The sequence below is a fragment of the Narcine bancroftii genome, chromosome 5 (assembly GCF_036971445.1).
Source record: "Narcine bancroftii isolate sNarBan1 chromosome 5, sNarBan1.hap1, whole genome shotgun sequence".
Lineage (NCBI taxonomy): Eukaryota > Metazoa > Chordata > Chondrichthyes > Torpediniformes > Narcinidae > Narcine > Narcine bancroftii.
The window spans coordinates 139,165,734-139,181,498 of record NC_091473.1 but is presented as its reverse complement, the minus strand read 5'-3'; the positions used below and the strand labels follow the sequence as shown (position 1 = coordinate 139,181,498).

The 15,765-nt window shown below is 38.5% G+C and overlaps 1 protein-coding gene across 10 annotated transcripts in view; it reads right to left on the bottom strand.

Moving 5' to 3' along the window:
- The window catches only part of hfm1 (helicase for meiosis 1), a 197,843-nt gene that overhangs the window by 74,298 nt on the left and 107,780 nt on the right, over positions 1-15,765 (bottom strand). For all 10 annotated transcript variants that reach the window (XM_069939173.1, XM_069939172.1, XM_069939178.1 and 7 more), the window contains 3 exons: positions 7,556-7,603; positions 5,245-5,342; positions 3,809-3,943 (listed from right to left, as the gene is read on the bottom strand). In XM_069939173.1, coding sequence (XP_069795274.1) covers positions 3,809-3,943; positions 5,245-5,342; positions 7,556-7,603 — 281 coding nt within the window. The remainder of the gene's footprint in view (positions 1-3,808; positions 3,944-5,244; positions 5,343-7,555; positions 7,604-15,765) is intronic.

Sequence of the window (15,765 nt, the reverse complement as noted above, 5' to 3'; positions counted from 1 at the left end):
CATTTCTGAAAAAATTGCACTGGATCTACCCCTTCAAAACCTTCTGGTAACCCAACAATTTTAATATTATTTCTTCGACTCTACATCGTCATGACAATCATAAAAATTCTCTTCAATCTTCTTAACTTTATCCTGTACTTTATCCACCAGCTTCACACATTTTGCCACATCAGTCTTATTAGTTAACATTTCATCTTTCATGCCAGTAAATTGACTATTCAAAGATGAAAAACTTGATTCATCTGTTTGTTTCAATTTGTTTAGACAAAATATCTAATTGAATTGCAGGGTCTGGATAATGAGAAATTTCAGACTTCTCCTGAGGGTCTACCATCATATCTATATATATATTTCTTCTTCTTTTGTGCCTGAATAAACATCTTCTTCCTCAGTTCCATCAACAACATTGCCTTCTTTCTCCTCCGTGGAAATTGATGGCATCTCCACCCATCCGCAGGGTCTGGTCCTCTTCCTCAACAGTCCAGCATCACTGGGCCATGAGAGATCAATCATTTCCGCAGCATAGGCCGAGCTTAATATCGCATGCATTCGCAAAGTCTTGCGCATGCGTGGTGGTTCCTCATCGTCCAGAAGAAGTCATCTCTGGGTTCCGGCGTCATCTTCTCCGGCTCTCTGAGGAGTTAGCGCTCGAGTCAGTTGTACCTTCCCTGAAGATTGTCTGTGGATGCGGAGGTTGACAGGTCGACTCCCCAGGCTCCATCTCAAATGTAGGCCAAAATTCTTCAGTACTTGATGGTTGCTTCTGGATCTTTATTTAAACCGAGTCTTTGTTTTTCTCATTATTGCAGTTAACAACACTTTATAAAAATACTTGACTTTTAAAATTGGGTTTTTAACAGTTCTGTTGGTACAGGTGTCTCCTCACATCTCCCATCTACTCCATCATGCCACACGCCCTGGTAACTCAAAAATCTTACCAGGACTAGTCGTGGTCATGATTGCCAGCTCTTCTGGGCCCAAGGATCCAGTGATCCCTTTCAATACGTAATTTTTCTCTGAATTTGTCTTCTCCCAGCACTTGTGGGATCCATGTTTCAAAGCGGTTCATTGGATCTCTCCCTTTGATCCTTTTTTCAGTCTGATAATTCGAACATTATTTCATCTACTAAAATTTCTATATGGTCTATCTTGTCCAGCAGGCCTCGTCTGTCTGACTCCCATTTCTTCACAGCTTTTTCCACAGCTTTTAGCTTATCTTGCATATTTATCAAGTCTATTTCTACTTAGCATTAAATCTTTAACAATTTCTTTAATTTCAGTCATCCTCTCAGACATGTCTCTCCTTACAGTTTTGACACCTACAATTACTCACTTTTTCCATTTTCTCAAGGATAATATTTAGTTCTTGTCCCGACTCCCCCTGCTCTGCCGGGGTCCGCCGGTCCTGAGGCCATTCTTCTGCTGCGCCCGTTCAATGTTCCTGGGGGTAGAAACTTCCTCGGCTTTCTGCCTTGGTCTCTTGGTACTTGCTTTATCCGTTTTTGGTGAAAAAAGTTCTCAATTTTGAGATTTTAACCATTTTTATGATACTCCACAGAGAGGTCAACCAAAACACGTCTGTTTAAGTCTTTCGCACGGTCACGCCCCTGCGCCAAACATTTTTTGATTGTGCTCATTCACCCCACTCTTATGAGACTTGGGATAATCTGCAGATTCATAAAAGGACATCAAAACCACACATCCCTCAACAATTTTCAACATGTTTTTAAAAATTGTATTTGCCACAACACCTTCCATTTTAATAGTGTCTTTATAGTAGAAAATATATCCCAAGGATCCTCCATAGGCAGACTATGAAAAAAATGTTGACACCAAATCACAAAAAAAAAGACTTGATCAAAGACATCATGTTTTACTTTTAGAATGTATATAGGTCAAATCAAAATACTTCTGGGTTTGTAGGAGAGTCAAAAGTTGTGCAGAACAGGCAACAAAGTAGAACTGTTGCCATGATTAGACGATCTTATTTAATGACAGAATGGGCTCTGGAAGCTTTTGGCCTATCCTTATTTCTTACATGAGGTTTTAATGAGAAATGTCCAAACCAAGATATGAAAATATCAAAATATGACAGTCTGTCTATAGGGAAAACTAAATAGTTTGAGATAGCTTAACATCTTAAATTTTTCCTTGAAAAATATATTTACCATGCCATCACTCATAGACTGGGCCCTGAAACACGTGAACACCATGAGGATAGAGTAGTGGATTTTTGCTTGAGGGATAAAGAATTGGAACATTTCCTGGGTTACTCTGAGAACTCTGCCACTTATAGTTTAAAAGGCCTCTGATCTCTTGCTAATTTACCCAGTGGAAACTGATTATTTTCCCATGCGAATTGAATGCTCCGTTTGGGGTGGACAAGTATAAAAAATACATTTATTTTGCACATTTTCTAGGCTTCTATTCCAATATTAAGCTAGCAAGGTGTTGGCAATTGACCCAGATATGGTAGGCTGAGATTTTGCTGCTGTGTCTTAATCATACAATCTAAAGTGACTTTTCAATGCTGTACTGATTCAGTGTTGCATAAATATATAGTAACATCTTTCAGCTGAAATATTGTCTCTCCATTTGCTCCTTTCACTCTCCTATACCACATATCTATGAATATAGAAGAGCCCTACTGATGTCTGGAAAAACATTTACTCTCAAACAATATCACCAAAATAGACTATCTGGTCAATTATCCTATTATATTTTGTTGGACCTTGAGCCTTTGATATGTTTATAACAGCTGCCACACTTGACTCCATAACAGCATTTGGTGTTGAACAAAGAATTATTTTAATGGGAAATCATTTTAACAATGGCTTGACAGCCTTTGGCACAAAGTACATAGTTCTTGATTACATCTTGTGCAAAGAATACAGAGGTATTTGAAGCTAAAAAAAATAGCTCAGGGACAATACAGAGAAAATGTATTTTCTCCAGAAAGAGAACAGTGACATAATGAACTTACCAATAACAAAAAGTTTTAATGGGCTAGATGAAAAGGGTAACTTCTACTTAAGGGATGACCAAAACTAGGGACCATGAAACATAATGATAGTCACAAATAAACCCAGTATATGATAAAGGTTGACAATGTGACATTTACTTCCACTAGGAATAATCAAAATGTAAAGAAAATATTTAAGGGGAAGCCCTCAAGTGAGAAAAGGCATGCTGAATGGGTCAGAAGTGGCTAATGTGGAACTGAAACAGTTGTATTGCAAGGTGGACCAAATGCATAATATTTGGGGTGATGTTCAGAAATTTATTCCTTTTATTTTAGACATACACAATGGCAATAGGCCATTTCGGCCCAGGAGTCCATGCTGCCCAATTTACACCCAATTAGCCTGCACCCTGGAATGTTTCAAACAGTGGGAGGAAACTGGAGACCCCATGGAAAACCGCAGACATGGGGAGAACATACAAACTCCTTAAAGACAGCACAGAATTCGAACCCTGGTCCCAATCGCTGGTGCTGTAAAGGTGTTGCACTAACTGCTGTGCCAACTGTTCCACCCTACACCAACCATGAGAGCAGTTGTGCATTCTACTGTTTACAAAATTTGATTCCATTTTGGAAATGTTTCAAAGACACTGTGGAACACACAGTCAGTACTAAGCACTGTATTTAGTAATACTGACTGGGGATGAACTTGACTTATGGTCATGCAAATAAATTTTGTAAAGAATACTACAAGAAACTTTAATTGATTTATCAAATATAAATGATAAGAAAATAAAAGAATGAACGCATAACTTTTTGAACAAAATTGTTTTAATATAAACATACCGATTTTTTCAAGTTGTCTTGATATATACAAGGAGTTCTCCCAAAGTTTAGCCCTAAAACATTTGGCTAAGATCAGTGAATTCAACAATGCAGAAAAGTTCTTCTTTTCTTGCTGCATAAGTAATTCTGAAAGGCCTATTGGATGAGAATTTACACAAGTTATTTAATTAGATGGCACAGAAAATGTTTCATTCTTTAATGTTCCTTTGAACATACATTTATGTAGAGATATGATTTTACCTGAAATGACTAAATTTGAGACATTTCTTATGAAGGTACCAGAGAGGGGTTATATTTCATCTATGTATCAGATATTACAGGATGGTATGGATAAAATGGTTGGGATAGATCTAAAAGTGAATGGGAAGCGGATACTGGTTTTATTTTTTCTGAAGATGATTGGTTAGATAATTGTTATGATAGTGTAACTAGATTGATAAATGGAATGATTAAGTACAATTTTTTACATCAATTATACAACACCTGAAAAATTAAAAAAGTATGGTTTTCATGAATCAGATTTGTGTTTTAGATGTGGTGATACGGTTGGAACTTTTTTTCATGCTGTTTAGTCATGTATACATATACAATCTTTTTGGAAGAAAATTCAATCTTTTTAGAATATCTGTATAAGATTAAAATAGTTTTAGATCCAACAGTATTTTTATTGGGTAGTTTGCAACCTCTGAAAGGCTTGGGATTAGATAAGTTTTAGCTTGCTTTTGTATATTTAGCTTTATCTGTAGCGAAAAAATGTATTGCTAGTACGTGGAAAGATACAAATATGATTGATATCAATAGATGGCATAATGAGATTAAATATTGTTTAATAATGGAAAAAAATTACATATGTTTTGTGTGATAATTATAATTTTTTTATTAATAAGTGGTTGTTATTTTCAGAATATTTACATTTCAATTTATATTGATTAGATCTTAATATGTATATTTAATTTTTCTTTAATATTCTGCCCTTTTTCTTTCTTTATGGCTCTCCTTAGGAGAATTGGCTGAAGGGAGGGGGGGGTTTCTTTTCTTTTTTTTTATATATAAAAAAAATTCATGTTTATGGTTAATTGTTGCATATGTCATATATTATTTGTTTTTTGAACGAATAAATAAATTTTTTTTTAAAAAAGAACATTCATTTGCAAGAATTAAGGATCCAACAAAATAAAAATGGATATACAGTAGTTCCAGTTTCCATTTTCCATTCATAGGTTTTAATTGTAAATAAGTAAAGCAGGAGAAAAAAAACTTAGCAAGATAATAGAATGATAATTTTGCATTAGCACCTGTTGATAATCAATGTTATAATGCCAATATTCCTTTTTATATTTAAAAATTATGCTTATCAATCATGTGACTTCAATATTTTTGATCAATCAGCAATTAAGAACAGAAAACAATATATAGCAACATTTGTTTTTACTTACATTTGGTGACTCTCGTACCACACTTAAATATTTTGGCTATGTCTTGAGTTAATGCAAATTCTTGAACTGGAATACATCCTAATTGGGCTTGTATCAGACTGTAAAAATGAAATACATTTGAAATAAAACATGCAAGATAATTATATTTTAAAAATGAAAAGAATAAAAGTAATAGCATTGAATGACCAGTAGAAAGGTATTGGGAGGTACAAATCATTCAGTTATTATACCAGGAATCCAGATATCTGGACTAAAAATCCAGAAACACATTCAAATCACAGCACATTAACCATGGAATTTAAACTCAGTTAATACTCAGCGATTAGAAAAAAAAGTCTGAGCAACTATGACACAAAATTGCTCAAATATTGCAAAACCAAATAATTCACTGATGTCAGGCAGGAAAGGAAATCAGTCATATTTCATGCTACTTTTGGCCATACTTATTTGACTTTATTGTTCATTCAGGAATCTGATGGCAGAGGGAAAGAAGCTGTCCTTCTGTAACTGAGTGCTCATCTTCAGGCTCCTGTACCTTTTCCCCGATCATAGGAGAGTGAAGAGGGCATGGCCTGAGTGGTGGGGGTTCTTGGGGATAGAGGCTGCTTTCCTAAGATATCACACTGTAGACGGCCATGAATGAAGACTGGTGCCCTATGACTCTAAACTTCCTATTTGTCCATACAATAGCTCTGAAATTAGCCTTCACTCATTGACGACTTTAAAATGTCTTCCTTTAATTATCCCTTTTATTCTACCATAGGTAACTGGGTTCTCAATCACATCTCCTCTATTCCCCATATCTACACTTGGCCTCTCTCTTCTGAGCCAAAACAAGTATATATAGGGTTCTCCTTATCCATCCCTTCCATCCCATTAATCTCTATACTCAGTGGATCATCCTAAATAATCTCTGCCATTCCTTCATCTCCTCAACTCTCCCCTTTTAGCTTTCCAAAACCACTGTTCCCCACCAATCAGTCTCATTCTCACAGCACATTCCCATGCAATCACTGGAAATGCAACACCTATCCTTTTACTCTTTTTCAGGGAACTAAACAGCCATTTCTGGTGAAGCAGCAATTTTCTTGCACTTCTTCCAATCAAGTACATTGCATTCTGTGCTTACAATGTTATCTTCCTTATGTTGGAGATACCAAACATAGATTGGATGATAGAACACCTTTATTAAATCTACAATATTGACTTTGAGTTTTCAGATAATCATCAACTAATTCTTTTTTTTCCATCTGATTCTTTTGACTTCAGCCTCAATTTGCTTCAGTGATGCCCATAACAGTGCCTCATCTTCTGACCTGACCCATATAGAGATTAATAATTTCAGGTAAAACACTCCCTACCTTTTCTCCCACACAGATCTACCTTTTTGTTTAATTATGCTTTGTTTCTGCATCACATGGTTCCAACTACCATTGTTTAAAATGTTAGCTTGGTACCTTTGTTCTGCATCCAGCAAAATATTGCCATTGTTCTTGCCACCCTTCCCACTTTGTAACTTGAAGCATACTTGTCTTCACTCTTCCACTTCTAATGCAGTCCTTAATCTGAAATATTGACTTTCTTTCTCCATTGGTGATGCCACACTGCCTGATAACTTTCAGAATTTTCTGGTTTTGTTTAGTATTTCTTGCATCAGCAGTTTTTGCTCTGCACATGCTGGCTTCTGTGGAGAAGTGGTGGAGAATTGTGAAACTTTAGGATGAACAGTAAATGGGAAGTGCAAATGCAGGGATATATTTGGGGATATATATTGATTCTACTCCAAATACATCACCAGGAATCTACTGAAAGGCTGGTAGGATACAAGAGACATCACATGCTTGTCATCCAGCAAAAGGATCCTCACTTGGGTTATAGCCTGGTTCTGTAAAGATCTTGAAAGGTTTTTTTTTGTTCACTTTATAAAGATGTGAGGCATCAATATCTGGGGAGGGTGCATGGCATTCTGAAGCATTCAACCATCATAGTAATTGAGAACTGTCTTTGTGATGACACAGCTGTCGTTTAATTAGCTGTCTTGAATTTGTTCACTCAGGTGCAATTAGGTTATTGCTACTTCAGGACCATGTCCTACACTGGGCTGAAGAACTATTAATTTATCTGTGCCATTCAACTCCATAAACTGTCTGAGTTAAAAATCCACCTGGATTTATCACCTAGAGTTGAAAAAAATCAGATATTTGCTTTATCCAGTAGTTTATAGATGGTGAAGTTTGAATTCTTATCTTTTAGATAGAAGAGCCATTTGGAAAAAAGTCAAGTAATCATCATGCTTGCAAAATTTTCTTACCAATTAACTTTCATTTCATTTGTTTTGATCTTTCCTTCCATAGGAAACCTGTATTAACAAAATGATAGAACATTAAGGCAGTCACTGTTTAACCAGAGAAATGTAACTCTACTATGGGGAAAATATAATGACAAACTTTTTTGAAAATAATCTGTTGTAACCGTGACCAGAAATGTTAAATGAGGAACCGAACTCTAACTCTTGGTTACCCAGAGTAATGAAACGACAAACACAGAGGTTTCCCAAAACACCATGCTCTTTACTTCGATTCTCAAGATGTAGACTAATAGTGTTTACTCAAGCTTGTGACTTCAAGTCACAATGCAATCTCGTGAGTCCTTTAGTTAATGGATGGCTTCCATGGCAACACCCACTCCTGGTGACTGTGGGTCACATTGATTAGGACTCCCTAGCACCTCCCCCTTTGAGTTGTTACTCATATGAGTGTTGACTTGGGTCCACTTGAAAGGGCTTTATTGGTTTGCGAACTCTTTGTGAAGTTTGTACAGGTTCCTGTGGTGCAGGAGGTAAAATCTCGTTTTCCAGTGATGGTTGTTCTTGGATGGACGCTGGTTTCTGTAGTTCAAAAGTTTCCAACAGAGCATCCAAGTTGAGTTGCTCAGATGTCTCAGCGAGATTACCTTCGGTTGGTCGCAATTGGTTGGCAAGTCTAGTCCATCTGTCCGGTCCAACTTGCACATGATAGAGAACCTCCCCAATCTTCCTCAGGGTTCTCCCCAGCTGCCACTCATCCGACTTCACCCTGTAGTCTTGCACCAGCACATGTTGTCCATCCTGAAACATTCTTTGTTTTGATCCATGCCGGCGGTTAAACTGTCTTTCCATATACAAATCTCTGTGTCCAGGTTCTGATTTTTGTGGGAAAATGACATCAAATGGTGCTCTAATTTTCCTATTGAAGATGTTTTCTACAGGCAAAGTGCCACCAGGACTTTGTGGGTTTAGAGTGATCCTGTAATTTAACAAGAATGTCTGCAAGATCTCCTTCGTTGGACCCTCCTCCTTGGCTTTGTTTAGAGCCCATTTGAATGTATCCACAAAGCGTTCTATCTGACCATTGAACTGCAGATGGTATGGAGGTGAGCAGATATGAGTGATGCCATATTGTTTGCAGAATTAATCAAATTCGGCTGTCATGAATTGCATCCCATTGTCCAACATTAATGTCACAGGGGCACCAAAATGATTGAACATGGACTTGAGTTCCATAATTGTAGCCGATGCAGTTGGTCAGGTTATCTTGATTATCTCCAGCCATTTGGAGTATGCATCCACTATGATTAGATAGTACTCCCCATTAATTGGTCCTGCATGGTCTACATGGAGACGATTCCATGGCCCACTTGGTTGTGGCCAGAAACATAAATTCGTCTTGACAGGGAATTTCGCAGCTGAGGCACATATGATACATGACCGTGTTAGTTGTTCAAACTGGTCACCCATCAGAGGTCAATAAACATAGCTTCATGCAAGGGCTTTTCCACGATTTGTTCCAGGATGTCCCCTGTGAAACTTTTTTAGGATTTCTGATTGCAGAGTTTGTGCTATCACAATCCTTTCTGCAAACAAAAGACAGCCATTAGAGATTGTTAATGATCCTTGTCTTTTAAAAAATGGTTGAATTTCCATTCTTGGACAAGTTTTTGGCCACCCTGTAAGATGGTAATGCATTATTTCTTGAAGAATGTCATCTTCACTCGTTGCTTGTCTGACTCTTTCTGCTGTAACGGGCAGTGAGTTAACAACATCTTTAAATACTTGGTTGACTTCTGCCTCTACCGAGAATTCTGCGACAAGAATATCTTCCGGCTCTGTTTCTTGTTCACTAATGAGTTGTGACAATGCATCAGCTTGTCTGATATTTGTAGTCAGCAGGTATTTAATTTTAAAATTATACCCAAGAAGCATGGTTGCCCATCTTTGCAGTCGGTTTGCTGGGTAAATTTCAATTCCTTTCTTTGAACCAAATACTGCTAATAGCGGCTTGTGATCTGTCAGAAGAGTGAATTGCCATCTATAGAGCATTTTATGGAATTTCTTCACCACAATAAACAATTGCGAGAGCCTCCTTTTCAATTTGTCCATAATTACGCTCTGCAGCGGGTAGAGAGCATGCATGCTGCGTGTGCTATGGCTTTTTGCTTCCCATCTGGGAATATATGTGAAATGACTGCACCCACCCCAGACTGTGATGCATCTGAAGCTACAACAATGTCCAAGTTTGGATTGTAGTGTGTCAAAAGAAGATTCAATTTTATCATTGTCTTAACTCGATTAAGCGACTCTTGATATTTTGAAGTCCAATTCCATTTGCTGCCCCGTGCAAGAAGCTGGTTGAGTGGATCACGGAGTTTATGCATCTCCGGCAGGAATGAACTACAATGACTCACAGACCCAAAAGTGAGCGTAGTGTGATCACATCTGTGGGTACAGGCATGCGCCTGATAGCATCAGTGTTTTGTGGATCTGTCCGCCGTCCATCTTCGTCAATGATGAAACCCAGATATTTCACTGATTTCATGGAAATTGCGCATTTTTCTGGACGCACTCAAAACCCATAGTCTCTGATGCGGAACAAAAGGCAATCAAGACGATCAAACAATTCGCGAGCATGTGCTCCCATGACCAGGATATCATCTAGATACGCTGGAACTCCTGGAACACCACTCAGCATTCTCTCTATGATCTGTTGAAAGATAGCTGGAGCAGTCTTCACTCTGAATGGTAGACGTGTGTATCTGAACAGTCCTTGATGCGTGTTGATAGTCAGCAATTCTCTGGATTTGGCATCAACCTCCACCTGTAGATTTGCCTCTGCTAAGTCGATCTTCACAAAGCATTTGCCCCCATTCAGTTTCGTGAAAAGGTCATTAGGCAATGGCAGTGGGTATTGATGGTCGTCCAATGCTGCATTCAAACCAGTTGAAAAATCAGCACACAGACGTATGGATCCATCAGATTTCTTCACCACCACAATAGGTGCAGTCCATGATGAGTAGTTGACCGGTTCAATCACTTCTTCGTGTTGCAGCCATTCCAATTCATGCTCCACTTCTTGCTGTGCTGCGTATGGGACAGGTTGTTTTGTCTTGAAAGTTGGTTTCATATTTGGCAAAAGACAGAATTTTGCCTTTGTTTTAGTGAACCATCTGAGGCCTTCAGAAAATACCTTTGCATGGCATTGCTTCAACTGTATCAGCAACTCTTGTGCTGTATTTGCCACTGTGGGGTATGTGCCACTTCTAACTTTAGACAAACATCATTAAGTGGACGGTCAAGTAGGTTCAACCTTTCAATCCATTCGAGGCCCATGAGATCGAGGTTAGGACATTTTACCAAATAATATGATCCATTCCCTTCTGCGCCGTTTAAGCTGATGGAACAGTCAACTGAACCTAACAACTCCAGGATCCCCCCAGAAGCATTCCATGCTGTGTTTTTGGTTGGAGTCACCTCTGGCTGACCAATCTGCTTCCATTTTTTCTTTGATATTAGGGTTATATCAGAGCCTGTATCAATTTGCAGCCTCATTGGAATCCCGTTAATGTGCACCTTCAAGTATTTCCTGCATTTGGCGGTTACCACCTTAAAAGTTGCTTTGATTGGTTTCACTTTTATGTGTGAAACTAACTTAATGGGTGTTTTCCCTCTGCAGCATTCTGGTTTATGTCTTCGACACTTGCATTTACTGCAACGCTGCTGTCTGTATGGGCAATCACGAGCATAGTGCCACTCATTGCAGTTCCAACAGACACTGGGTGGTTTAGATGGGCAGGTCACACTTTTATTTGGTCTACTGTCTGTACACCGCTGAAAGATGAGTGCGCCGCTTCCACCATTTTGCTGTCACATTTCAAATTAATTAAGCGTTGGCATTTGGCGATTAATTTTCAAATGGTCATGTCAGATTCCTGTTCAATCTTCTCCAGCAACCGTGTTCTGAGGTCTACATCTTGGTGCAACCGCATTCCTGCTACAAAGACTAGACACTTGAACTGGTCTTCAGTCAGCGTAGAGAGTTTAAAACACTCACATTGTCGATTTACCATACTCGCGTATGCCACAAAATCTTCGGTATCTCTCTTGGTCATTTTTAAAAACTGATAACAAATGTTAAACAGTGATATTTGTTCACCCCGAATATTTCTGCCATTACCTCAACTGTTTCCCTGAAACTGAGCTCCCGTGGAAGTTTTGGCAGAATTAAGTTTATGTAGCGCTCATGTTCTCGAGTGCCTAACTTCCCCAACAACAGCCTAATCTTCCATGCCTCACTAAACTTGGAAAAGTCTACTGAAAACAAGTCTTCATACTTTCCATACCAAATTTCAAAAGTGCGTGACTCCGAGTCATAATTAAATTCAGTGACAGAGTTCATTAATGTCTGCAGAATTTGGTTTAAGTGCAGGCTCACCTTCCTCAATGATTAAAGCTCCTACAGACAATTTTGCTGTCAGCTGGTAAATTAATTTTGATTGTATGAGCTCAAAGCTCTCTTGCTGCTGTTTGAGGACGGCCTTGAGCTGTTCCATTGTTACTGACATTTGTTGTTAAATTCAATTATCCAAGGTCCTCATTGCCAAAATATGTTGTAACCGTGGCCAGAAATGTTAAATGAGGAACTGAACTCCCACTCTTGGTTACCCAGAATAATGAAACGACAGATACAGAGGTTTCCCTAAACACTGTGCTCTGTACTTCGATTCTCAAGACATAGACTATTTTATAGTATTTACACAAACTTGTGACTTCAGTTCACAAGGTAATCTCGTGAATCCTTTAGTTAATGGATGGCTCCCATGGCAACACCCACTCCTGGTGACTGTGGGTCACTCTGATTAGGACTCCCTAGCATAACCATTTGTAGGTTGCTAACTTTGTGGGAAAAGATTCAGCATACTATACATAAAGAAATTCATACTCAGCTCAGTCCTAAATGATCTACCCCCACTCTGAGATTGTGTCCTTGGTTCCAGACTCCTTAGTCAAGACCTGTAAGGATTTAGGAAGTTTCAATGAGATCTCCACTCATTCTTCCAAATTTCAGAGAATAAAGACCAAGTCTTCTCAATCTCTTCGCATGTGTTAGACCTCTCATCCCTAGAAACAGTTTGATGTTTTTTTTCCTCTCTCTACGGCAAGTATATTTTTCTTTAAATAAGCAAGGCCGAATCTGTTTATAATACTCTAGGTGTGATCCACCAAGCTCCTTTACAATTGTAGGAACACATCTTTACTCCTGTACTCAAATCCTCTCATAAAGATCATGTTATGGTGGGCTTTCAGTGACTGGAATCAAATTGGTTATTGTCACAGAAAAACTATATTTTGCATGCAATCCAGGCAAGTCAACCTCTAAATAGTATAGAAGGTAGTGCCAGAATATAAACATAGAATTACAAAAAAACAAAGTTCAGGGTAGAGTGTTGCATAAATCAAAAAACAGACTACAGTTAAACAGTGTAAGGTATCATCTTAAACTAATGGGAGATCCATTCAAATGTCTCTTAACAACTGGAGAGAACTTGTCCTTAAATCTGGAAGTGCATGTTTTCATACTCATCCATTTTCTGCCTAAAGGGACGGTAAGGAAGTAAGTGTGATCAAGGTGGGGTGTGCCCTTAAACATGTTGACTGCTTTCCTGAGGCAGTAGGAGGGGAAGACAATGGTTTGCGTTATGGCTTAAGCAGCATTGTATGACAAAGAGATCTCTTTCAACATCAACACTACTTTATCTCCCACCATTTAAAAAATACTTTTCATTTTTGTAAAAATACAGTGAATAATTTCAGATTTTTAAAGATTATGCTCTGTCTAACATGTTCTAATCCACTCACTCAGGCTGTCTATATCAATTTAAAATCTCTTTTACATTGTTTGCCATACTAATTCTATTGTGCTTTATATTATCTTCAAACTTGGAAACATAGGATTTGGTGTCAATAGACAATAAACAATAGGTGCTGGAGTGGCCAATTGGCCTGTCAAGCCAGCACCGCCATTTATCGGATCATGGCTGATCTTTCTCTTTCAATAATTAATCCCAGCCTTATCCCCATAACCCTTAACTCCCCTGCCCACAAAGAGCCTTATCCAACTCTCTCTTAAATCTATCCAGTGAATCCGCCCCCACCACCCAATATGGCAATGCATTCCACAGATCCACAAGTCTCTGGGTAAAACAAATTCTCCTTATTTCTGTCTTAAATGGCCTTCCCTGTATTCTTAACATATGCCCTCTTGTCCTAGTCTCTCCCATCATTGGGCACATGTACTCTGATTTCACCCTGTCAAGCCCTTTGATAACTCTAAATATCTCAATCATGTCTCCCCTCATCCCTCTAAACTCCATCGCATATAATCTCAGTCTTTCTAACCTATCCGCGTATGTCAGTCCTGCCATCCCAGGAACTAACCTTGTAAATCTGTGCTGCACTCCCTCTATAGCAAGTATGTCCTTTCTTAAATATGGGGACCAGAATTGGACGCAATACTCCAGGTGAGGTCTCACCAGGGCCCTGTACAACTGCAGGAGGGCTTCTCTACTCCTATACTCCAATCCCCTCTTTATGAAAGTCAACATACATACATCTTCTTCACCGCTTGTTGAACCTGCATGCTTGCTTTCAATAACTGGTGAACAAGTACACCCAGATCCCTTGGCCAAATTGTTGATATAGACTGTTCCAGTATCTGCAAGTCAGGACTTGTCACAAACTGCCAACCTGAGAATTGTGTTTATTCCCACTCTTTGCTTTCTGACTGACACCCACTTTTCAGTCCATGTCCATATAATATTCCCATTTTTGTGTGCTCTAACTTGAATAATCTCCTATGTGGTATCTTATTGAAAGTTATCTGAAAATCCAAATACAGTACAACTCTGATTATCCAAAATCTTCACTTATCCGAAAATATTTCGGAGCCTGTGGTGATACAACCACTACACTGGCTGCACTCCTACCAGCCTACTGCAGGGGGCAACCACTGTACCTGCAGCTCGGCAACTTGGGAGGTTGGCCCCACCTGCCTGGTGTCAATCACCAGCCCATATAAAGACTCGAGCTGGCCCCTTTGGGACAGTCAGAGAAGTAGAGCCAGCAGTATACTGAGACCTGATGTGCACATTTAAGCTAATTAAAGCCTATTGTACAGTCTCTGGACAGAATTATTCATGCAGCAGCACTCACAAAGCTGAAATGGAAAACAAAATTCATTCGATGTGAAATTAGAACGATTGTGCTCGTTTCTGGTAACTCCTTCCCTTCTCTCTTCCATTTCTTCTTTACCTTTCCCTATTGACTTTTGTCTCCAACTCTCCTTCTCAAACTGTCTCCCAGCCTCAAGTGGTCAGAAGAATCCTTTGTCCAGGCAACATCAAGGAGAACAGCCTCCCAGGTAGAAGCAGAACCTCAAACTCAATGGTGTTCCCTTCCCTCCCTCCTCACCTTTCCCTCCCTCTCCCCTTTCTTTGCTCTCCCCTTCCTTCACTCTTTGAACTTTTTTAAACAATTTTTTTTCAGATCCTTCTCATTAGACTCAAAGATACATAGAAGATGTAATATATCATTTCCTTATGCTACATTATTGATTATCTTGGGTCTGTGATAAAGGACTTGCATTTGTCCTCGCTTTTTTCTTTTTATACATGCATGGTCAAGAAGCCATGTAGCAATGGATCTAATGTCTATTTCAAGCCCATTTCTAAAGTTATTTGACATTGTTACATCATGCATGCTACATTGAGAATTCTCAGTCAAACTGGTGATCCTGAAAGAGATTGTTGGAAACTGCTATCAGAAGAATAAGTAAAAAATAATCTATTTACATTGATGTGCAACTAAAAGGGATTAATCAGATGCATTGGCAAATATTTGTTGAGATAAACTTTCAATCATTTATTGAATTGTGCAGCAGGCAAAAGAGGTAAAATAGTTATTTTACCATTTATTATGTTCTTAGGTGTTGTTTCTCTTCATTCTTCTGATAAAAAAGTATACCCTCCTGAAGTTCATTGATATTCTCCTCATAGATTGCCACACTTACAGTATAAGTTTTGTGTCCATTAAAAATTTCAAAATTTATCTTAGCAAAACTTTATGCAGACATTTCAAAACTAGTAAAGCTAAATTCTTCATTGAAGGAGCTCTAAACCAGTCACTTCTAAAATGCTTCCTTAATTTTTTTA